Raw genomic sequence first — 22,518 nt, 5'->3', positions numbered from 1 at the left:
AGGGTTTTGGTGGGAAAGAGTTGATCCTTTCTAGTAAATAATTAAGAAATTTTTAGAATGAAAGGAATATGATGGTTTGAAATCTATTATCTTAAACCACTGTTTATATTTCTAAGTATTATATAAATCTCTTAACACAAAAAAAATGTTTAATGGAGATGCACTAGCGGTGGAAAATAGTTTTATATATGTTTGGAGATATCAATTTCCATGGTAGCTTTCCGCGTTCACTTGGAAGCTGCAACTACTAGCTTCAAAGCAAACGTGAGTCTGACCATTCCAACTGCGGTTCCAAATATGCTCTTACAGCGACATCCAATGAACGATGACTGCTAAATGTTGGAATCTCATTGGATGTCAGTGTAAAACTAATTTACACTAATTGTGTATGTTCCCTTTTGTCTACAAATTCATAATTAGCTCAGTTGTTTAGTCTTGAAGTACGTCTAGGAATTTCTTTTTACGGAAGAAGACAAAAATGTAGATGTGGAGAGGAACAATATTTTTTACTTGTAGTCTCCTTGTCTATTTCATCCAGTCATGCTTCATACTGGAGTATACTCACATCTCTCATTTTCGTTCCAGTTCAAGTGGGAGCTAGTGAAGAAAGCTAGTCAAGTATTTATTTTGCATTTTGCATTAAAAAAGCGTGCCTTTATTGAGGAAATTCATGAGAAGCAAGAGCAGGTAAGCAGTGTTGTTTATACTGATTTTGATTTGATTGCTTATATTTAAATGTTTTTTTTTTTACATTGTGTTATTTGATGATATCATTCATATCTAGCAAAGTTTGGATTTTAATATAATGTTCACTGAAACCTCATATTAAAGGTTAAAGAATGGCTTCAAAATCTAGGAATTGGAGAAAACACTACTATGGAACAAGTTGAAGATGAAGCTGATGATGAAACAGTTCCTTTACAAACTGATGAAAGTGCTAAAAACAGGTGATACCCGATATGCAAATTTTATTGGAGCACTCTTGCAATTGAAATTTGTTAATTTGTGGTCATAATTTCCTATACGTTGGATTTTGCTACAGAGACGTTCCATCTAGTGCTGCTCTACCAATTATACGGCCAGCTTTAGGAAGACAACAATCTATTGCGGACAGGGCAAAAAGTGCAATGCAAGGGTATCTGAATCACTTTTTGGGAAATATTAGTATTGTTAATTCTCCTGAGGTATGCTTTGTGCATATGGTTTTGAAAATAGATGTCTATTATGTTATTTAGACATTATTCTTTTTCTACAATTGTTGATACACTATCTTGGTTCAACCAATGTTATAAAAATTTGTCTGGGTATTGACTTGATGAAGACAGTGGGTCACTGGTTGACCAGTGAATCACTAGTTGCCTCGACACTGCAACTTCATGAATTTAGTAGGGACAGCCAACTTCATGAATCTGTTTTGACTCTCACATAAGACCACCATGGTTCTGGTTTAGTCATGAAAATAACCTTTCCACTCACAGGGCTATTTTTGCTAATGATAGATCCTTTTCAGGCCCCACAATTGTTGAAGTCTTGTGCACTGGGCTGCCCAGCTATGAAACACAGATTTTGATATAGACACTTGACATGAAACAAGCACGTCAACACTGTTAATGTCAAAACATAGGACACCAATACACATATTTATTTATTTATTACAATTAAATAAAATATGAACATAATTTATAAAAGATCTAAATTGAGAATCAAAATATATACGCACATCTAAATTGAACAATTTTTTTCATTACAAAAAATATATAAAACAAGATATGATAGTTTTCAGTTTTCACCTTCACTAATTCATTCATGTACTGCTGAAAAGGAAAACATGATTACATGATGTAATCATGTTTAATGTCTTTAATCTTTTCATTGATCATCATTGCTCTGACACATCTATCACTCATAGATGTGTCTCACAGATGTGTCCAAGGGGTGCCTAACGTGTGTTGAAGCAAATGAAAAAAGATATTTTGGGACACTTGTTTTAGTTGTCGGGACGTGCCGTACGGACAGGTGTTGGACACGGCGACACACTTAATCCCAGAGGTGTTTGTGCTTCATAGCTGCCTAGTGCCTCCCTTAGGCTTGAGATTTAAAGAATTGTTGGCACTTTTTTTGGCTACTATACACAACTAAATGTAATATGTTATATGATATGGACCTTGGAACTTGAACATATTTCGAGTTGAAGTTCATGACTATTTATGTTCTTTTATTAGCTATTTATTGGATGTTTATTGAATTTGTGTGTTTAATCTTGATAACTAGACACTCGTTTTTTACAATAAGCAATTGCATGGTCTAGGTTTGCAAGTTTTTGGAGGTGTCAATGTTATCTTTTTCACCTGAATATGGCCCTAAGCTGAAGGAAGAATCTGTGATGGTGAAGCATCTGCCTAAAATTAAAAAGGATGACGATTCCAGAAAGTGTTGTTTGTCTGACTGTTTTAATTGTTGTAATGACAATTGGCAAAAGGTAATGAATCCTTCTATTAAAGTTGGTTAACATGCTTCACTTATCTTGGTCTCTATTGATACATGAAAAAGCTAAATTTTTGTACGTGTTGCAATTAAGTCAGATGCAAAATATATACGTAAACATATATTCCACCTACTTGCTTTGAGAAATCACTCATAAGGTGGCTGTGGAAGCTTGTAAAGTATCACCTAATATTACAAACGTAGTGCATCGAATTCGAATGCAAGTTTAACAAGAGACACATAAATCGTAGCTTAGAGGTAAAAATTTGGAGAGCATAGTAGCAGACAATACCATAAGTGTCATATTTTAAGTATCTTGGGTCGATCATACAAAATAACAGGGAGATAATAAAAGATGTCAACCATAGGATCCAAATAGAGTGGATGAAATGAAAGAATGTTTCAGTTCTGATTTGATTGAAAAGTACACCCGTGCTTAGAATAAAATTTTACTGCACAACTACAATACTAGTAATTGTATGTGATTGAATGTTGGTGATAAAGTGCCATCAAGAAAGTAATTTCAGTGTGTAGGGATTAGTGGTTACACAAGATAAGATTAGATTAGGAATAAGGAATAAAATTATTAGAGAAAGAATGCTCCTATTGTTAAAGGAATGGAAGATTCTCGCCTTACATGCTCCTATTTCAAACTTGTAAAATTGAATGAGAATTTTTAACTGGATAATATATATTTTTTTAAGTTTCTTAAGTGTAAGAGATGTGATTTTGGAAGTGAGCCCATTTTACAAAGTGCAACTGACATTTTTCTCACTGCTTTTCAATAATTTTGAATATACACTACAAGGTATTTGGGGAAAGTGTAAATTGAGACAGATAGGGAAGTTCGATCTCTGCAGTAGTATAAATTATATATGTTGGGATGGGATCGATATATTTTTATTTATTTTTTATTGGAAAACATCTTGGGGAAGGTGAGGCTTTCTCCCTCAATGGCACACGCTGCTACGAACTTCCGCAGCGATACTTACAAAATGCCCTACTAATGGGGGCATAGGGCATTGTTGGCGGCAAAAACTAAATCCAAGGCTTTCAAGTGAAGTACTTGTCAGTTGTCACTTGATCCCTTACCAACTGAAATCAACTCCCATTGGCATTTTAATTATTTACCGGACTTTGAATTTCTCCAGACAACATGGTGTTTTATAACCTAGAAATTTAGTGGTATCGTTTTAATTCTGTTAGAGTAGCGTTTATTATATTAGGTTTAGGTTTAACTTCACAATTATCACTTTCTTGTTTGTGTACAGGTTTGGGCCGTACTAAAACCTGGATTCATGGCATTTCTGGCAGATCCTTTTGATTCACAACCCTTGGACATTATTGTTTTTGATGTACTTCCAGCCTCAGATGGCAATGGGGACGGTCGTCTATCGTTAGCGATTGAAATGAAGGAACGAAATCCTTTACGCCATTCATTCAAGGTGTTTATTGTTTCTTCTTAATCTTATGCTTAAAAGGGTTTAATGCCAATTGTTATTGTTTGTCTGCCATATCAAAATCTTGAACAAGTCTCCAATTTGGTCCATGAAATATTTGTCGAATGTCATTTTGGTTTGATCCTCTGTTTCAACATGCAACAAGTTTTGGGAGATCAGTGACTTCAAATTGGTCCTCAAGTGATAGTTCTTGGTTGTGAGCTGTATCACTTTGATCCCAGTAAACAGTAACTTTGGGACTTTTAATGTGAAGACCTTCCATTTTGAGGACAAAATTGATCTAATAATATTTTGAAGACAAAATTATTGAATTTTTTTTCAAGGACCAAAATGAGGGTTGTTCTAACATGTTTAGTAGTATTAGCTGACTTGTGGATGTTATCTGACATATGGTGATGATATACAGAGAAAGATACTTTCTAAACACTTATTGAATACTTTAGGTGACTTGTGGAATCCGAAGTATTAGAATTAGAGTGAAAAGTAGTAGTAAAGTTAAAGGTTGGGTCGCTGCAATTAATGATGCTGGACTCAAGCCTCCTGAAGGATGGTGCCATCCTCATCGCTATGGCTCTTTTGCTCCTCCAAGAGGCTTAAATGAAGATGATAGTCAAGCACAGTGGTTTGTAGATGGGCAAGCAGCATTTGAGGTCATGGCTTCTTCAATTGAGGATGCCAAATCTGAGGTTTGATTATTCGGTGCCATAACATTTAAGGCCACTTTCATGATAATTTGTTTTTATCAAAACAGACAATAATGATTGTTTTCGTGTTGCTGTTTAATGATCCAAAGATTCATGCAGATATTTATCTGTGGGTGGTGGCTGTGCCCAGAACTGTATCTACGGCGACCTTTCAACACCCATGCTTCATCAAGGCTTGATAATCTGTTGGAAGCAAAAGCTAAGGAAGGCGTACAGGTAACTTCTTGGAACTCTTTGTACTATGTTTTGTCCATTTTATTCAAGACACCTTTTTACTGATTTACTTGGCAAATTACATTTTTAGTCATTTATCTTATTAGTTGTAACAGTTTGGTCCTTTATCTTTATTTTGTCCCAAATTGGTCATTTATGTTTTAAAACGTGCACGAATTGGTCCTTTATTTATTATTATTTTTTTAAAATGCTGATGTGTCAAGCCATATATGATTATTTTTTAATAAATTTTTTAAAGAATTTTTTTTGAATTAAAAATAATAAAACTATGACCTTCATCATCTTCATCATCAACTTCATAAGATATAGGACAAATTACTTTTATTATTAACTTGTTGAACATTTAAACGGTTAAGAGATAATTATGGCCATCCCAAGGATTTTAGTGTGATATTGGCTCTCAGTTATCTTATGTTCCTCTATTTTCTACTGTAACAATGGCCTATTTTACATTCCTCAGAGATTAAAATGACTACTTCCCTTCTATTGTTGCTAAATCCATTTTCCATTACAACATGCCTTCTATTTAATTTTGGGTTTTGTCCCAACATATGATCTGACACAAAGCAAATGGTGTGGTTGAAGCGTGCAGACAAAGTCAATCTGGACCTATAGATATGTCTTTTTTTGTGTGTATGGCGTGAGGATTTGAACATCGAGTATCCCTCTTTGTAATATTAATTAATCATTGGGGATTTGTATTTCTTCCTTAGACATTGGCCTATAGTTTGATGTAGGTAGGACCAAGTTAAAATATTTTTCTTCTCTTTATTTTCTGTTGCACACCTTATTACAACAATTTTTCTTTTTCAAAAGTATTTGAGTCATTGTTATGAGTATGAAACATGGACACTTCAAAAAAGGGGTTGTGTTAGGATATAGTATAATAGATATTAGAGTAGTTAAAGTTGTTGATTGTTTTTATAGTTAGTTAATGAGGTAGTTAGGACTTTTGTGTATAAATAAGGAGGTTTTGGAGTTAGAGAAGGCATTCATTGAATAATGTGAAGTTGTGAATGGAGTAGAAACTCTATTGTGAAGGGGAAACCCTTGGAGAAGAGATTTCTCTCCTATTTCTTAGTAAACATGTTCTTTCTTTTGGAATTCAATTCTTGGGTTCCTAACAATTAGTCCGACCTACCGGATCTTCGGGGAGTTCCACTGGTCATGGAGATGGAAGCAGCACAAATGATGGAGTTGCCAACATTTACAGGGATGGACCCCATTAGGTCGATTGCAAGGGTTGAAAAGATTTTTGAGGTGAAAGAAATTCACGTGTTTGATTAATTGTAGTGGACGTTCATGATCATGGATGATACGACAATGTTTTGGTTTTATCGTTGCAACAAATAAGCCCAGATCTAATGTGAAAATCTTTTTGGAAAGGGAAACAGCTGTAATGCAGAGGGATCTGCAATAGATGGAGACAAGAGCAACATACATGTTATGGGTGAGACAAAGAAGAATGAAGGAAAGTCAAAAGAGGTAATAGAGGGGGAAAATTCAATGCAGGATAAGCCAGAAACAAAATTAGAAGTGTGGAAGGCACAAAAGCGGACGACAGAAAATCGACATTATCAAGCAAGGTGGGATCGACAAAAAGAATTGTCAAGATTTGTGATGGAAGCCACAACTGGGTCTCAAGGGAAAGTCAGTGACTCGTATTGGGTAAAATGGCAAAGAACACTGAGAAGTGGAAATGTGGTAGTAACGAGACAGGTTCTTGGTCTTAGAAGATTCCAATCAGCCTCGTATTGTCGTTAAAGCCATCAAATCAGAAGTCGCGCACAAAGAACAAGGAAGCTCAATTAACTAAACTCTTGAATGCCCCTGCACCCAAACTCTCTCTAACACCGGCCCACATGCAGGGGCCACTCCAACAACCAATCTTTCATTACCAAAAGGTCAAGACCGAGATCTGCAAATGACGGAGGAAGCTGGATTTGAACCACTGCCTTCGCCAGAGCCACTGGACTCCATCAGCGGTAACCATCAGATGTTAATTCAACGACGGCGTCCACCAGGTATAAATTCTGTGGTGAACCAGATGCAAAAACACAAGTTGGATGCACATTGTTACTACTGTGTCTGGTGTGCAGACTGTTACTACTATGTCTGGTTTGCACCTTACTGCAAACCCCTAAACTGATGCCTTTGAATCAGACATTGGAAACCTACAGATGTAAATGTGAACTATGGGTTTCAATTTTCCATCACATGAATAAGAATATGGCTTCGGGACTTCCCATTGAGATTTATCCAGCATCTCTTATAATTAAACTACTTCAAGTAGCATTAGAAGAAGGATCCTTTAGTTCCCGTCCAATGGCAAAAAGCTTTCCTTGTTTGGAAGAAGTCCTAGATGATATTGGCCACCATGTTTCATCAACTGAAACCATGTTTCATCAACTGAAACCATGTTTCATCAACTGAAACCATGTTTTAGTCTTTGGTGCTTAAGGCAACATGGGAAGGAAGGTTTGATGCTTCTTTTAGAGAACCCAAAGGCAGATCATGAAGCTGACTCCTATTATAGAGAAAGTGTTAATTCCAGCAGAATTATGGCGGTTTTATTCCTGTAGTTCCTGTCCAATGGCAAAAAGCTTTCCTTGTTTGGAAAAAGTCCTAGATGATATTGGCCACCATGTTTCATCAACTGAAACCATGTTTTAGTCTTTGGTGCTTAAGGCAACATGGGAAGGACGGTTTGATGCTTCTTTTAGAGAACCCAAAGGCAGATTATGAAGCTGACTCCTATTATAGAGAAAGTGTTAATGTCCAGCAGAATTATGGCGGTTTTATTCCTGTCAGAGGTGAACATGTGCTTCTATGCAAAGGAATTAACTATGTAAAACAATGGGAGGCAGCAAAAGAAATTGTGGTGAATGGGTCTTCATCCTTACCATTGTGGGATCCAGGTGGCAACAATAAAAATAGTAGTATGTTGCAGAAGGTGCTAGTACTTACACCTTGCATTTGTGGAATACAAGTGGTAATGCTCTAAATGGGTGCATGCTGCAGAATAAATTTTAAAGAATACGTAGAAGGGAAAAGAGAAGCCAATACATGTTATCAAATATTACACTTACAAAAAGAAAATAGATGCCAACCTCGAGGACAAGGTTGTTTTAGGAGGGGTGTATTGTTAGGATATAGTATATAGATATTACAGTAGTTAAAGTAGTTGATTGTTGTTATAGTTAGTTAATGAGGTAGTTAGGAATTGTGTTTAAATAGAGAGGTTTTGGAGTTAGAAAGGTCATTCATTTAATATTGTACAGTTGTGAATATAGTAGAAACTCTATTGTGAAGGGGAAATCCTTGGAGGAAAGATTCTCTCCTATTTCTTTATAAAAGTGTTCTTTCTTTTGGAATCCAATTCTTGGGTTCCTAACAGGTCAAGTCTCTGTAAGATATGTATTCAAGCTTGTCAAACAATATGTGATGCTTAAAATCCTGATGGGGTGCCATAAACCAAGCTTTGTTGCAGTATCCATGTTTACACTGTGTACCAAATGCATGTCATTATTCCTGAGTTTAGGTTCTTAGGGAGGGATGGCGATTTGTATTACTCCTCTCTCTAGGTAGAACAGGTGGCTCTAATTTTTGTTAGTTTGTTTGACTTTGCTCATAAGTAACATTGGTGAAAGGTATACATAGAACTATATAATTTAGTCTTCTATAAATGTTTATGATTTCAAAATGGAGAGAAGCCAAAAGGTATATTAATTGAATTTTTAATTACTTATTGGTGTACCAGTCCAGTCCACCTGAAGATCGAGTTGTTACGAAGGTTCTAAGTTGCTTTGTATGCCACATGGATGAAATATACTGAATTGCTTTATTTCCATTGAAGTGTCAAGATTTGTATGAATGCTTTTTGTCTTTGTTTCCAGATCTACATTCTTCTCTACAAAGAGGTGGCTCTTGCTTTGAAAATCAACAGTGTTTATAGCAAGAGAAAGCTTCTTAGCATCCATGAGAATGTGAGGGTATTACGCTATCCTGACCACTTTTCTACTGGTGTTTACCTGTGGTATGAAATCACCCAAAACTTTCTTTGTATTTGGTTTTATGAATGTGTGAATGTGTTGTTAGAATATGAAAAATATCTCAATATTTGGGTGGTGTATCTTTGAATTGTATCTTAGATTGTCTCTTACGATTAACTTATATATTTCTTTGTATTTCATGATTTTTTTCCTTATTTACTTTAGGATTAAATATTCATTCCTAGTAAAATCATGACCATTCATCTTTAGTCCATAAAAACAGTTCATTTTTAGTCCCTATATTTAACAAAAACTGCATGTTTTAGGTCCTTTGCAGGGACTAAGACCACAAATGTTTTATTTTTAAGAGTTGTTATTTTGACACAAAATTTGACAACAACTTAGATGGTTAACGCAATTCAAATATGTGGTTAATTATATTTAGTAGATGATTAATGATTATAACAAGGTATTGTAATTCATTAACCATCCACTGAACATAATTAACCACGATTTTGAACGTTATTAACCACAACTTTCAAGTTTTCATATATATATATATATATATATATATATATATATATATTTATTAATCATCCAAATTGCGTTCAAATATACATGATTTTTTGGTGTTCAAATATACATGATATTCATTAACCATGATTTAGATTCAAAATATACATCTGAAAATCGTGGTTAATGACGTTCACAATCGTGGTTAATTGTGTTAAGTAGATGATTAATGAGTTGCGACACATAGTTACATTCACTAACCACTCACTGAACATTATTAACCACATATTAAATTGTGTTAACCATCTAACTTGTTGAATTTTGGTGTAAAATTTGTGTCGAAGTATCATTCAAATTTTTACACGGACTCGGAATGAAAAGAATTTATACATGGACTAAATATGAATGATCACAATTATATAGGAACCAACAACATATTTTACCTTTTATCCAGGATTAAGATTTTAGTATATGTTTGAATTGCAGTTAGTGCTTAGTCTCTTGTATCATCAAAAACCACAACTACCATTCAAAGGCATTCTTCTTTCTCTTCCTTCTTGCGTTGTTTAAAATCTTATAACTTCAATACACATTCATACACATGTATGTCTATGTGTGTGTTTGCCTGTGGGTGTGTTGGTGTGTGTGTGTGTTATTTATCAGCATATATCCAAGAATGCTTCACTTTTGTGGTTTCTTATTTGTGCTTATTAATATACTCAGGTCACACCATGAAAAGCTTGTCATTGTTGATAATCATATTTGCTTCATCGGAGGACTGGATTTGTGCTTTGGTCGATACGACTCACCTGAACATAAAGTTGGAGATGTTCCCCCTTTAATCTGGCCTGGAAAGGACTATTACAACCCAAGGTAAATATTGTGAATAGAAAATAAAATCCCTTGGAAGCTTTATGCTAGAGTCCATTTAGCCTTGCTGTGAAATTGCTAAAAGCTTAATTTAAATTTAAATTTTAGAAAAAAGGTACTTGTTTTACAGGTCTATCTAATATGGACCTCTAAAAAAGAGTTCAAAGGTGGACCCTTACTATTTTCAGTAAATTTTAATAAAATATTACATCTCTTCCCCATTTTTTTACTATTATAAAATTAATTTGTTTACTAAAAAGGTAAGGGTCCACCTTTGGACCCATTTTGAGAGGTCCATATTAGATAAACTCCTTCTTTTACTATTTTGAAGTGTTTGGAGAAAGAATAAAAAATTTGTATATGAAAGTAGAAGTTTAGTAGCAAAATATCTGTAAAGGAAAAGAAATTGTTGCTTCTATTAATGAGCTAAAGCAGAAACCTGAAAAATATCTTTTTAAATCAAATTGTTATTTCCGATCATGTCTTATATAAACGGGTGGGTATCCTAAGACATATTTCTTCATATATTAGAATAAGAGTAAAGTACAATATATATACTTGAGTCCGACCTAACCAAGTGAGATATGTCAAGGATATTAATAATATTTACAATATCTCAATAGATGTTAATAGTGTTGTTGAGATCTCACATTTCCTAGAGATATGGCCAAAGATGTTATGAGAAGACTCTAGCAATCTTCAAACCATGAGCTAGCTTTTGGGATTGAGTTGGTTTAGTCTGAATTTTTGGAATTAGAAATATTGGAGTCAAATATTTGAGATGAATGAGATATAAAGTTTATGGATAACCAGATTGTTCAACAAAGAGCTAAGTTGATGACGTAAAGTGATGAAAGGCCTTACAATTTGCACTAGGAATGCTCGCACTAGTGACCGATGATGCTAACTCTTACCGAGCAAAACTAAATTATAAAACGTGTCCATGTTCATTATAAAACAAGAATCTGAGGTTCCCTAGACGACAACCACAAATTATAAACTATCAGATGAGATTAAAGGATTTTGGTACTGCCAAAGTCTTATAGGTGGCCATCTAAATCATTTTTCTAGTTGTAACTTGTAATGGGCAAAATACTTACATGGTTAGCCTGGCAAGCCGACAAGGGATGAAGCAATAAGAACAGTCTTAGAGAAACTTGAAATACTGGGAAAATTATCTCCCATCTCCCATTATTACAAATCAAAGGATGTAACTAGAAATACAACAAATAATTGAAGAATGTCTAAAAAGGATTGGGCAGGTCTGGGAGGACATGCATTGGACAATATAAAGAACACCAAAAGTCCAAAACCATGAGACGCACCATCTGTAACACATCTGAAAGGATAAAGCTTGGGGTTAAAAGGGCTCATATGGGTGGTTTCCTGAGTATGAGGTAGGATGGCACCAAAAAGGTGACTCCCGCTCCCTTATGCGATTGCAAAGGTGTAGTAGCCTTGAGGCAGTCTTTGGATAAGGGACAATGGAAAAACTGAATTTAGGGTGATTAAGTCAATATATGAAAATTTTGAGGATGCCAGAAAGTTAATTGCTGGCACAAACCTCCTAGATAGGAGCTATGGCAGGCATAGCTCGCTTGTTTTGACACTCAGGATGGTTTGCTGCTAAGCAGGTGTAGAAGATTTAGGGTTTGTTTTGGATAGTTCATACAGTCACTCTCAATATATATATATATATATGTATGCGCGTGCACATGTGTGTGTCTGCTTGTATTATGGCTCATATTAATTACAACAAGTCAATGATTGAATCTTAATTATAACTTATATTTCTCCTTGTTGATTCTTCCATATACTCATAATATGCTACATTAAATAAAGGACAACGAAGGAGTTTTAAAATCTAAGTAGGAGGTCCAGGGTTCGAACCCTGGAAACCAACATAACCATTGACTTACTAACATTTGTCTATTAAAAAAAACATATTCTAAAGAAAACTGTCACAGGCTTTGCAGTTGGTATGAGTTAGCATATGTCGCTCATCGTTACTTGGTCAATAGACCTACTCTTGTTGAACATAATTTATATATTCATTTCATTTTCAAATTTGATAGAGAATCTGAACCTAATTCATGGGAAGATACAATGAAAGATGAACTGGAGCGTGAAAAATATCCTCGTATGCCTTGGCATGATGTTCATTGTGCTCTTTGGGGACCACCTTGTCGTGACATTGCTAGGCACTTTGTTCAGCGATGGAATTATGCCAAGGTTAGATTTATTCTACAATTTCATTGAAGTCTTGAGGCATTCGATCCATTTCCTATGTTGTCAATAGGAAATAATTTATTTATTTTTTTATATCAGAGGAATAAAGCTCCATATGAACAAACAATACCATTACTTATGCCTCAACATCATATGGTTATTCCTCATTACTTGGGAAGCAGTGAGATACCGATTGAAATCAAGAACACAGTCAATGGTAAAGTCCTCAAGAGGGAAGATTCATTTTCGTCATCTTCCCAGGACCAAGATATTCCTCTACTCCTGCCTCAGGAGCCGGGAGGGTTGAATGCTCCTGGAGGAGACCCAAAACCAAATGGGCGAATCTCCTTTTTACATCACCTTGACAAGCCAAGAAGGATCAGCAGTGGCCTTCCTTTTTCATTCCGAAGGGCGAAAATTGCAGCAGTTGGTCCGGATACACCAATGAAGGGCTTTGTTGATGATCTTGACTCTGAGCATTATCACGAGAAAATGCCTCATGATAGATTGGCTCACGTTGATTCACAAAATACAGATCTAGAATGGTGGGAATCACAAGAACGGGATGATCAGGGAGGTTTTGCTGATGAATCTGGACAAATTGGTCCTCGTGCTTCCTGCCGTTGTCAGGTACGCTGTTTTCATAGTGCTGAAGTCTCAGTGACCTACCGAAATATAATTGTCTGGATGATAAATACATTTGTTTTATCTGTGATATTCGTTTTATATGATCATCTCATCAAAAGGTTCTTTAAAATGTAACACATGCTATTTTTTGTCATTAAAATTTATTGAGAAAAATCAGATATTTTATTGAAGCTCTTGCCTTTGATGATTTTTTTGCAACATTAAGACTGAAATTCATGGGAAGTGATAGTTCATATGTCGCTGGAAGATCGACTTTAATAGGGGGCATATCTTATTGCTTTTGTTCTTTTCATGTCACTTGTGTCCTGTTATTTTTTATTACACTGACCAATGTATTTTCTACCATTGAAATAGACTTTAATAGACTTTAATTGATAGGTTATTAGGAGCGTCAGTCAGTGGTCAGCTGGAACAAGCCAAACTGAAGAGAGCATCCACAGTGCTTATTGCTCTCTCATTGAGAAAGCTGAATACTTCATCTACATTGAGGTATAAACTTCTGCTGTCTTTAATGTGATACAGTTTTTGAAGATTGAAGGTGTTGCAAATGATCATACCAAAAAATGGTTTTTCATTGTTATCATTAATTAATATTATAATTATAAAACACATCGAAGCTGTCAATTAGATTGAAAAGAAATACCAAAGAACAGGGTGGATTATTACTTGATTGGCCTAATAAGTATTTCCTTTAGAACGAAAGTGCCATTTTTCTCAACAATTTGAATATCTTGTGAGTTTCTGCATAATATCTCAAGTCTCAACTCTTAGGCTTTGTCTCTGGTATCTCTAAATGCTCTTCTTCAAGATGATAATTACATTTCATATTTTCATGATTAAATGGTGTGGCATTTGTTATGCTATGTTATTTGCTTGCTTCTGCAACTTATTTTATACATTGTTCCTAGGAAGAACTTAATCTCTATTCACCATTAGTATTGGCTTTACTTGTTTCAATTCAATATAACCTACATATATAAGTTTCTTTATTGTTATGATGATTATAGAAAGGTTTTGATCTCTCTTAGTCATAACTCAGCTTTGTTTATTATCCGATCCTATAGTTGTCTTTCTGAGTTTTGAGATAGTTGCCTCTTTTAATTTTAAAGGTTTATAATTTTCCAACTTCCTTTCAGAAGGAAAATTGACTTTTTTAAATAAAAGTTGTGATTAAATAAATATGTATGTTTGAAAATATAAGTTAATCTCAATTGTATTGAATTTAGATAATCATAATTGCTCATATTTTTTGGAATTTTTTTATTATTGAACAAACCAAACTAAGTGTAAGTTTGAACTGGTTCTCTATTAAATTGGTTTATGTATTCATGTCTGTATTTTACTATTTTATACTTGTTTTGAATGTTGTCAAACACCTCATCAGTTTCAGATTTAAAAATAGAAAAGTCAAATACCTAAACATATTTGGACTTTATCTCTGCAATGCCTTAGTTTTTAGAAAGTGGATTTAGATGATCAGCTTTTTTCTTTTAATAATGATTCCAACATTCCTACAGCTTGTAATATATATCTCTTCCTAAATCTATTCGGGACGTTCCTGACTGTTCTGTTTAATCTATGGGTACTTGTTCCAGAACCAGTTTTTTATATCAGGTCTTTCTGGAGATGATATGATACGCAACCGTGTGTTAGAAGCTTTATTTCGACGGATTATGCGAGCTTATAATGACAAAAAATCTTTCAGAGTTATAGTCGTTATACCTCTCCTGCCTGGCTTCCAGGTTCTAATTAATTTCTTTTTCTTTTTTCAACAATAGAAAATATAGTGTTTGCACGAACTTTGGACTTACTTCTTTGTTATATAGGGGGGGCTTGATGATGGCGGTGCAGCATCTGTGAGAGCCATAATGCATTGGCAGTATCGAACCATTTGCAGAGGGCAGAAATCTATCTTACATAATCTTTATGATCTTCTTGGCTCAAGAGTACATGACTACATCTCTTTTTACGGACTGAGGAATTATGGTAGACTCTCCGATGGTGGTCCTGTAGCAACCAGCCAGGTATTTTTTTTCCATCTAATGTCTTTTGCTTAAGTAGCTCTAGTTAGCTTAATGACATACAAATTTTTGCAGGTGTACGTTCACAGTAAAATTATGATTGTTGATGATTGTATAAGTTTGATTGGATCTGCTAATATTAATGATAGGAGCTTACTTGGTTCCAGGGACTCTGAGGTACAAATTTAAGCCATTTTCCTTTCACATGTTGTATAGGTTTGATCGGATATGTGTTTCATTACCTATTCACTCTCATACAGCATTATTTCATGAACCCTTGTAACAGTTTTTTATCAATGGTAATTCTTTCTTATATTATAGAAGCAAAGTAATTGGTTTCTATATTTTATTGTATATTTTGGGGGAAGACTGCAAATTTATATCTAAAATTGAATTTCTTTCACCATATTACTCCCTCCATTTCATATTGAGTGTCATTTTTATCTTTTCAGTGCAACATTAATTTTTTCTCTTCAATCTTGCCCTCAAATAAATAGTGTGCCATTCTCAAGTCATCATACGTTATCATGTATTCATAACAATAGTAATACTCCACTAGATAATAAGGACAATTCAGTAAACTGATTCCACTCATTAAGTCGTTTATTGTTTTTCTTAATCTTTGTGAATAAACCTACACTCAATTAGTAATGGAGGGAGTATCAGTTTGACATATTTGTGATGTTAAACGTTTAGGGGACACCTTAATATAAAACATGTAACTAGTGAAATAATATAGTCAACTTCGTTTTTTTTACCTTTAAAATTGTGTCATGGTTTGTAAACCCGTCGACTGGTCTGTTTATTACCTACAACAACAACTCTAGATTATTCTCACTAAGTGCTGTTAATTATTATATGCACATTTGGAAATATTTAATTTCACTTTTTAAATTATGTATGAATTCATAATTGTTGCATCACCTTCTGTAGTTCTGTCCCTTTAACTGTCCCACATGTGGATTTCAGATTGGTGTAGTTATAGAAGACAAAGAGTTGATTGATTCTTATATGGATGGAAAGCCTTGGAAGGCAGGGAAGTTTTCTTTGACTCTCCGATTATCATTATGGTCTGAACACTTAGGTCTCCCGGCAGGAGAGGTTAGTAATTTTCCATTTTTGGATAGTAGTTGTTTCATGTGCCTTATTAGTAATAATGATTACTACTTAATATACTTTTCTCAGGTCAATCAAATAATGGACCCTGTTGTTGAGTCTACGTACAAGGACATTTGGATGACAATAGCAAAGGTAATAAGAAAGATCAAGTGTTTATATTTATTACTAACTTGACTTGCAATAGATCTGTAATTTGACTTACTAATTTGACTTATAGTAGCCCTATAACAGCCTCGTTAACTAATAACTTCCTTAACTAACTCCTTATCTCATACCATAACAATACTTCAAACTAGAATACTGATTTTATCCTTGGATTTGTTTTCCAGACAAATACTGCAATTTATCAGGATGTCTTTTCCTGTGTGCCTAATGATTTGATACACACCAGGTATGTTGGCGTAACTGTTTTCCATTTTTATTCTCTAGGTAAGTCTTTTCCGTTGTCCCGTTGTCTTGTCCTAACATACACCATAAACCTCTTGTTTCTGCAGACTTGCTTTCAGACAAAGTGTGGCTTTATGGAAAGAAAAAATCGGACACACTACCATTGATTTGGGAATAGCCCCAGAAAAACTAGAATCCTATCAGGATGGAGATATCAAGAACACTCATCCCTTGGAGAGATTAGCAACAGTAAAGGGTCATCTTGTTTCTTTTCCCTTGGAGTTCATGTGTCAAGAAAGTCTAAGACCTGCTTTCAATGAAGGTGAATACTATGCTGCTCAAGTTTTCCATTGAGTACGATGTCCAGTACACAAAACATATTGACTTTTTTTATACGGGGGATTTGTAATTAATTATTTGCAGAGTTTCTTTTTATTACAAATTCTGCAAATGAGTTGGGAAATTGGGGTAGGGGGGATTATGATGTGCTGAGATGGACAAAGTTGGGAGGGGGAGAGAGTGGAGAGATAGAGAGGATACTGGAGAGCAAGACGGAAGCTATGAGAGACACGGAGAGGATCGAGAGGTCAGAGAGAAGTGAGTGCTTGAGAGATCCATATTCTTGTAAAGAATGTATCTATAACTGGTTCACTGTAAAAATCCATCAGTTCACAATTTATAGCAGAAAAAAATAAAATCAATAATATATGCTGATTACTTTCCATTATATTTCTGTCTATTGTTTTTCTCTTGTTTTTTGTACGCTTTTTCTGGCGAGGGTTCAAACATATCTATGAAGTACAGTATTCCTAAATAGAAGGCATATACATATGCATGGATACCAGGATATGTATGAGGTACTATCAAAAGTATGTTTTTCCTTAAAAAATTGGATACTCGATTTGAATATTAGATACAGGGGTATAGGGTTGGTACATTTTGTTATAGTGCTAGGATAAGGTCAAAATAAATTGTCATTCAGTATAAAAAAAAATAGAAAATTATATTTTTTGTTTCACACGTTCCTGCGTTTCATTTCACAGCTCCTTCACAACTCCTTAATTTTATTTTTTTTGTGATCCTGTAAGAACTACGTATGTGACCCGTCGAGCGTGATTTGGTGACTAGTGATTTTTTGTTTAGTCCATCTAAAGTTCTGTCTGAGGTACTTCTCAATGTGGTGCCATTTCTTTTGACGTTACTACATTGTTTGTCGTTGATTTGGAATTTCCTTAGCCTTGCACTCAAATGCCAAATATTGTACTCACATTCCCAATAGTGTTTAGATTTAATAACATGGTTTCCACAAAAATTATTTCTGAAATGCAGTAGCGTTAAAGTTGAGAACTTTCCTGTACACTGTACATGTGGTTCTACTCAGCTAACATAACCGCCCGGTGTATCTAACTACCAATTATTTTGAATTTGAATTTGAAATTTTATAATTATGATGGTATTTACTAATGTATTTATTGTCTCTTCTAAAAAGATTGTGTGATAAATTAATAAATTCTTCTATTATATTTTCATAGAAAAATAAAAGCTTATATTATGTATTTGTATATTCTAGCTTCACATTATGAATTGAGATCGGTGACATTCTTATCAAAATCTGTACGAACTATTTATTTTTTACGGTAATAAAATTTGTACGAAGCTCATGAACTATTCTAATTACGAATCTTAACTCTTCTATATTATAATCTAACATGTGACACAGTAATGGCTCCATCGCTTTTTTGTACACGAAATATTGTGCAGCAATTTTTTATCTTCGTTTTTTATTGAATGATGTGTGTCTTCCTTAATTTATTTATTAATAAAAAAACGAGGTAAACAATCATTTAGATTAATCAAAATTTTAAAGGTGTAAAATTAATTGAGATAAAAAAAATTAATTTTGTCTTTAAAATTGAATTTATAAAATTGGGGTTTACAACTTTTAAATCGAGACATAATTTTAACATTAAAAATTATTATTTGACCTACTTTTATATGAATATATTTAAATATAAATTACTTTGTATATTTATTTTTAACTAAAACCATTCTTTATTACTCAAAAATAAAAAACACTCTTAACGTGTGTTTGAACCTGCTGCCAATTACATGAAGTATTATTTACCACAAGATGTTGTAATCTGATTGGATCTTATAGTATTCCTTTCCCCACCAAATTGTTCTCCTCGTACCTCTAGTTCTTTTCGGCGCAACCTTCCCCTACCACCATGATAGGACGCCGTCCCTCCATTGTAATAACTATATTAGTCAAATCATATAACTCACTGAAATTTTACAAAAACTATATTCGATTACTATTAAAAATTCATTTAAAAAAATCATAATGACTATGCAGTGATTGTAATTTCAAAGTGAAGTTGAGTTCCCATAGTACTCCACTGTCTCAAACAAACATAGCATTAGCAAGTTTTCTTTGGTAATATTAATCATTTTCCCAAGCAAATAACCACGTCAGCGGCTGCTATTATGAACATCGGCGCTGCTGCTTCCTTAACCTTACAACAACAACTATCACCCTTTCTCCCACTCGCATCCCGCGCGTGCAATCAAAGCGCCACTCTCTCCTTCTCTTCACCTCCTCTTCTCTCTCTTTCTAAAACCCGCCAAATACTCTCTCTATCCGCCATGTCTTCTTCTCCGATCACCTTCACGGAACTCATCGACGACTCTCACTTCGACTCAATCCTCTCTCCCGACGCTCTCATCTCCATTTGTGGCTTTGGCTCTCTCCTCTCCGGTGCAGTAACTACCTTCATTTTTTCCTCCGATTCCTTCTTCTTCATCGCTTAACACTTTCTTTGAATCGTAGAGCGGAGCGCACGAAGCACTTTCCCCGATTTGCTCAATTTCAGAGTTGCAAAGTTGAATCACTTCCGTCGCGTATTCGCTCATGTTGCTCCCGTTTTCTTTGAACGCGGTATTGCCAAACCAGAAACTATGGTTCGATTTAATCTTTTCTTGCTCTCTTTTCTTTCTTCACTGTGTTGTTAATTTTACAGAACAGTCGCCGATTTTTGTTTATGCTTAGTTCAATTTTGAAAGGCGAATTAATTTTGGTTTATGCTTGATTCAATTTGAAGTTTTTGAGTACTTACCCAAACAAATGAAGTTTTTAAGTATTGAATTTTTTTACTGTTAGTATTTTTTTTAAAGCCAAATCTAAAAACTCATTGAGTTTTAACTATGTGTTGATTAATATGTTATTAGGAGATTTCAAGCTTGAGTGTGGAACAATGTGAAGGAGAAACTCTTGTTGTAACAGTGTTTGAGATAAGAAAATCAGAGGTATAGACTACAGTGATAGCACTGAGTTTCAATTTTAGGTAAAATTCATTCATGCTTTTGAGTTAGTGTTCTTGGAACTAACTTATTTGATTTGATTGTATTGTCTTGTATCAGATTCCAGATTTTATCAAGAGGGAGGTTGAGTTTCGGTTTCTTGCTGTAAGCGAATAGATGTTGTAGATTTTGGGCTTTGTGTTATGTTTTGGTTGTCTTATGATGTTTTAACATGTGGTTTCCAATGTTTATTTTTTGTTGTTTTTGTCTTAGGTTCTTCCTGAAACGCTTGATGGCAAGTCTTTTGATTTTCCTGCGGTATGTGGTGATCATTTTTGCTGTTCTTAAGCATAGATTCTATGGTTATTACTACTAGTACATTATAAGGACTATTGGTTGTTTAATTAGCAAATGTATCATTTTTCTCAGGTACTTTGTGCCCGGTATAGTGATGAGGAATTTTTCAATATTAGATGTAAAGGTAATTCTCAGTTTCTCATTAGTATTCTGTTTATTTAAGATACGGGGAGTGTATTGTTTTGGAAAATTGAATTGCTGGAATTCATCCAACTCTTTTTTGTTAAATGATTTATATGCTTGCTGCCATTTTTTATTGGCATAGGTGATGATAGTAAGTAGCTTCTGCTAGCTAATTTCTTTTGAACTGAATACAGTTTGCATTCATGGAAAAACTCACGAGTACTTGAAGGACCAAAATAAACATTCTTTTTATGAAATGTCAACATGTTGTCCAAGATTTTTTATCTTAATATAAATGGGTATTGATTGTATCAAATTCAGTAAAGATTAAAGGTTTTTCGAGAAATGAGAGAGGGGAGCCTAATTTAAGAGTTTTGTCAATTTTTTATGAACGTGTGTTTGATGCTGCTCAACATGGAACCAAAGAGGCAGAAGAGAGCAATGATCCAATACATGATAGGGAAATTTCCCTATATAGTACTTTGGGTGTTTGTTTACTTTGTTTTACAAGAAAAATTATTGTGAATTTTTTTTCATGCATGCCCTATGTTATACCTAGATTGTCTCTTTTACATTGTCTTTTATTTTCATTTTTACACACTTGCATTTTGATTCTGTTCAGGAAACAAGGAGATTTTTTTTCAGCAATATGGAAGGTGGAATATTGATAAAATTTGGAGAGACGATGTTTTGCCTTGCCGTGTATATCTTCGACACTGGTAAGCACTTTTTGGATGAAAGCCTATTCATTATTTATTGACTGATTTTATATTGAAGAGAAGAAATAGTATGAATTTCTGGTCAGCTATTTTTTCCTGGTTGAAGACTCTTTACTGTTAGATGTAGATATCCAAAATCATGGATGCAACTGACATAAATTTCTTCGTCACACAAGTTACACATTCACTGGCAACATTACTAGTCTTTCTAGTTTATGTTTTCTTTTCTTTTGCTTTTGAGAGATACTTCTTACTATTTTGTATTTTCCTCTAGATACATTTTGTTTACATTTTACTTATCCAGTCTTCCCAATCTGAGAATCAACAAAGCAAATCTTTCTGTTATCAGTTTCAATGAAACCAAATAGTACCATGACTGAGCAAACCATTTTCTTGTAGTGTACTGGCAGCAAAGAATCTTGGTGACAAAGCCTACAACAACTTTTTGGATCACACCTATCTTGCGGATCGTAAAACAACCATTCGTGAATACTTGGCAACAACAGGTTTTGGCATAATGGAAGAGGAACCCCCTGAATCCCTCAAGTTCCGCTATGGTGGTTGATAATTTCATCACTCAGTTTTTGCTGCTTTGATATCTCAATGCCAAGGAATAAAAGATGAGCTTAACGTTTTCATGTCAATAGTAAAACAAAATATCTATTCATTAATATAACATTCATGCTATTCCTCTGACTTGCTGTAAGTTTTGAATATCAAGCTTAAAATAGCATTCAACAGAACCTACTTGGTGTGTGTACAACTTTCTTTTTTAAGAAAGAAATATTCATTGGGGTGTACATCATCATCATATATACATTAGAAAATTTCCTCTCAAGACAATATAACTGAAATCTATATTCGTTAATGATTTTCCAAGTGTATTTTATTTGTCACATTAAATTATTACAATTGCTATCTTTCTCTAGATCTCGGATTAATAATTCCATCATCTTCTTATACATTGGCATGTAATGGTCATTTATCATCGTTTTTGAAAGTCTAAGCTTGCTGTACAACTCTCTCGGTGTTTCGTATAAGCAAACATGTTCTTCTATAGGATCATCAGAATTTGAATTCGAATTATCAGATGAAGACATAGACACAATATGCATGATTCTTCCTGGGGGATAAAATCGATGGCTATCCATGTTATCAGATGTTGTGATTGAATTACTGCATTCTGCAGCATCAACAAGTTGATTCTCTTCTTCAGTGATCTCTTTTGCTGCTGCTGCCACTTCTTCCTGAGCATGAATGTCAATGGTATTATCCTGCTTTTGAAGCTCCTTCTCTATTTCATACCATAACTGGCCTTCTGTTATGTCATCTACAGTGGATGTGGTAATGTCTTGATT

The 22,518-nt window shown here is 34.3% G+C and overlaps 3 protein-coding genes across 3 annotated transcripts in view; 2 read left to right on the top strand and 1 right to left on the bottom strand.

Annotated features, from left to right (window-relative positions):
• The window catches only part of LOC101504637 (phospholipase D zeta 1), an 18,382-nt gene extending 994 nt beyond the window's left edge, over window positions 1-17,388 (top strand). Inside the window, exons 2-20 of the mRNA XM_004487763.4 lie at window positions 586-687; window positions 832-947; window positions 1,043-1,184; window positions 2,309-2,479; window positions 3,756-3,929; window positions 4,388-4,630; window positions 4,748-4,864; window positions 8,779-8,918; window positions 10,111-10,260; window positions 12,333-12,489; window positions 12,586-13,116; window positions 13,513-13,623; window positions 14,730-14,876; window positions 14,961-15,158; window positions 15,231-15,332; window positions 16,125-16,256; window positions 16,341-16,406; window positions 16,604-16,665; window positions 16,769-17,388. Of these exons, the coding sequence (XP_004487820.1) occupies window positions 586-687; window positions 832-947; window positions 1,043-1,184; window positions 2,309-2,479; window positions 3,756-3,929; window positions 4,388-4,630; window positions 4,748-4,864; window positions 8,779-8,918; window positions 10,111-10,260; window positions 12,333-12,489; window positions 12,586-13,116; window positions 13,513-13,623; window positions 14,730-14,876; window positions 14,961-15,158; window positions 15,231-15,332; window positions 16,125-16,256; window positions 16,341-16,406; window positions 16,604-16,665; window positions 16,769-17,015 (3,108 nt within the window). The 3' untranslated portion in view covers window positions 17,016-17,388. The remainder of the gene's footprint in view (window positions 1-585; window positions 688-831; window positions 948-1,042; window positions 1,185-2,308; window positions 2,480-3,755; window positions 3,930-4,387; window positions 4,631-4,747; window positions 4,865-8,778; window positions 8,919-10,110; window positions 10,261-12,332; window positions 12,490-12,585; window positions 13,117-13,512; window positions 13,624-14,729; window positions 14,877-14,960; window positions 15,159-15,230; window positions 15,333-16,124; window positions 16,257-16,340; window positions 16,407-16,603; window positions 16,666-16,768) is intronic.
• A 1,435-nt stretch (window positions 17,389-18,823) lies between these two features.
• On the top strand, window positions 18,824-21,960 carry LOC101504309 (uncharacterized). The gene is made up of 8 exons (XM_004487761.4): window positions 18,824-19,419; window positions 19,492-19,622; window positions 19,890-19,967; window positions 20,082-20,126; window positions 20,235-20,279; window positions 20,391-20,442; window positions 21,064-21,160; window positions 21,560-21,960. Exons 1-8 carry the CDS (start codon window positions 19,149-19,151, stop codon window positions 21,723-21,725), a joined length of 885 nt encoding a protein of 294 aa, XP_004487818.1. The 5' UTR covers window positions 18,824-19,148; the 3' UTR covers window positions 21,726-21,960.
• Window positions 21,961-21,994: 34 nt separating this feature from the next.
• The window catches only part of LOC101503988 (uncharacterized), a 5,475-nt gene continuing 4,951 nt past the window's right edge, over window positions 21,995-22,518 (bottom strand). Inside the window, exon 8 of the mRNA XM_073370097.1 lies at window positions 21,995-22,518. This exon is cut by the window's right edge and continues 28 nt beyond it. Coding sequence (XP_073226198.1) covers window positions 22,054-22,518 — 465 coding nt within the window. The 3' untranslated portion in view covers window positions 21,995-22,053.

The sequence above is a fragment of the Cicer arietinum genome, chromosome 1, assembly GCF_000331145.2.
Source record: "Cicer arietinum cultivar CDC Frontier isolate Library 1 chromosome 1, Cicar.CDCFrontier_v2.0, whole genome shotgun sequence".
NCBI lineage: Eukaryota > Viridiplantae > Streptophyta > Magnoliopsida > Fabales > Fabaceae > Cicer > Cicer arietinum.
This window is presented reverse-complemented; position numbering and strand designations above follow the sequence as displayed.

Excerpts from the sequence above, each read along its gene's own strand:
- LOC101504309 (XM_004487761.4), top strand. The coding sequence starts at position 19,149 with ATGAACATCGGCGCTGCTGCTTCCTTAACCTTACAACAACAACTATCA. Across the intron at positions 20,280-20,390 it reads AGTCTTTTGATTTTCCTGCG|GTACTTTGTGCCCGGTATAG; the intron begins GTATGTGGTGAT and ends CATTTTTCTCAG. Across the intron at positions 20,443-21,063 it reads TTTCAATATTAGATGTAAAG|GAAACAAGGAGATTTTTTTT; the intron begins GTAATTCTCAGT and ends GATTCTGTTCAG.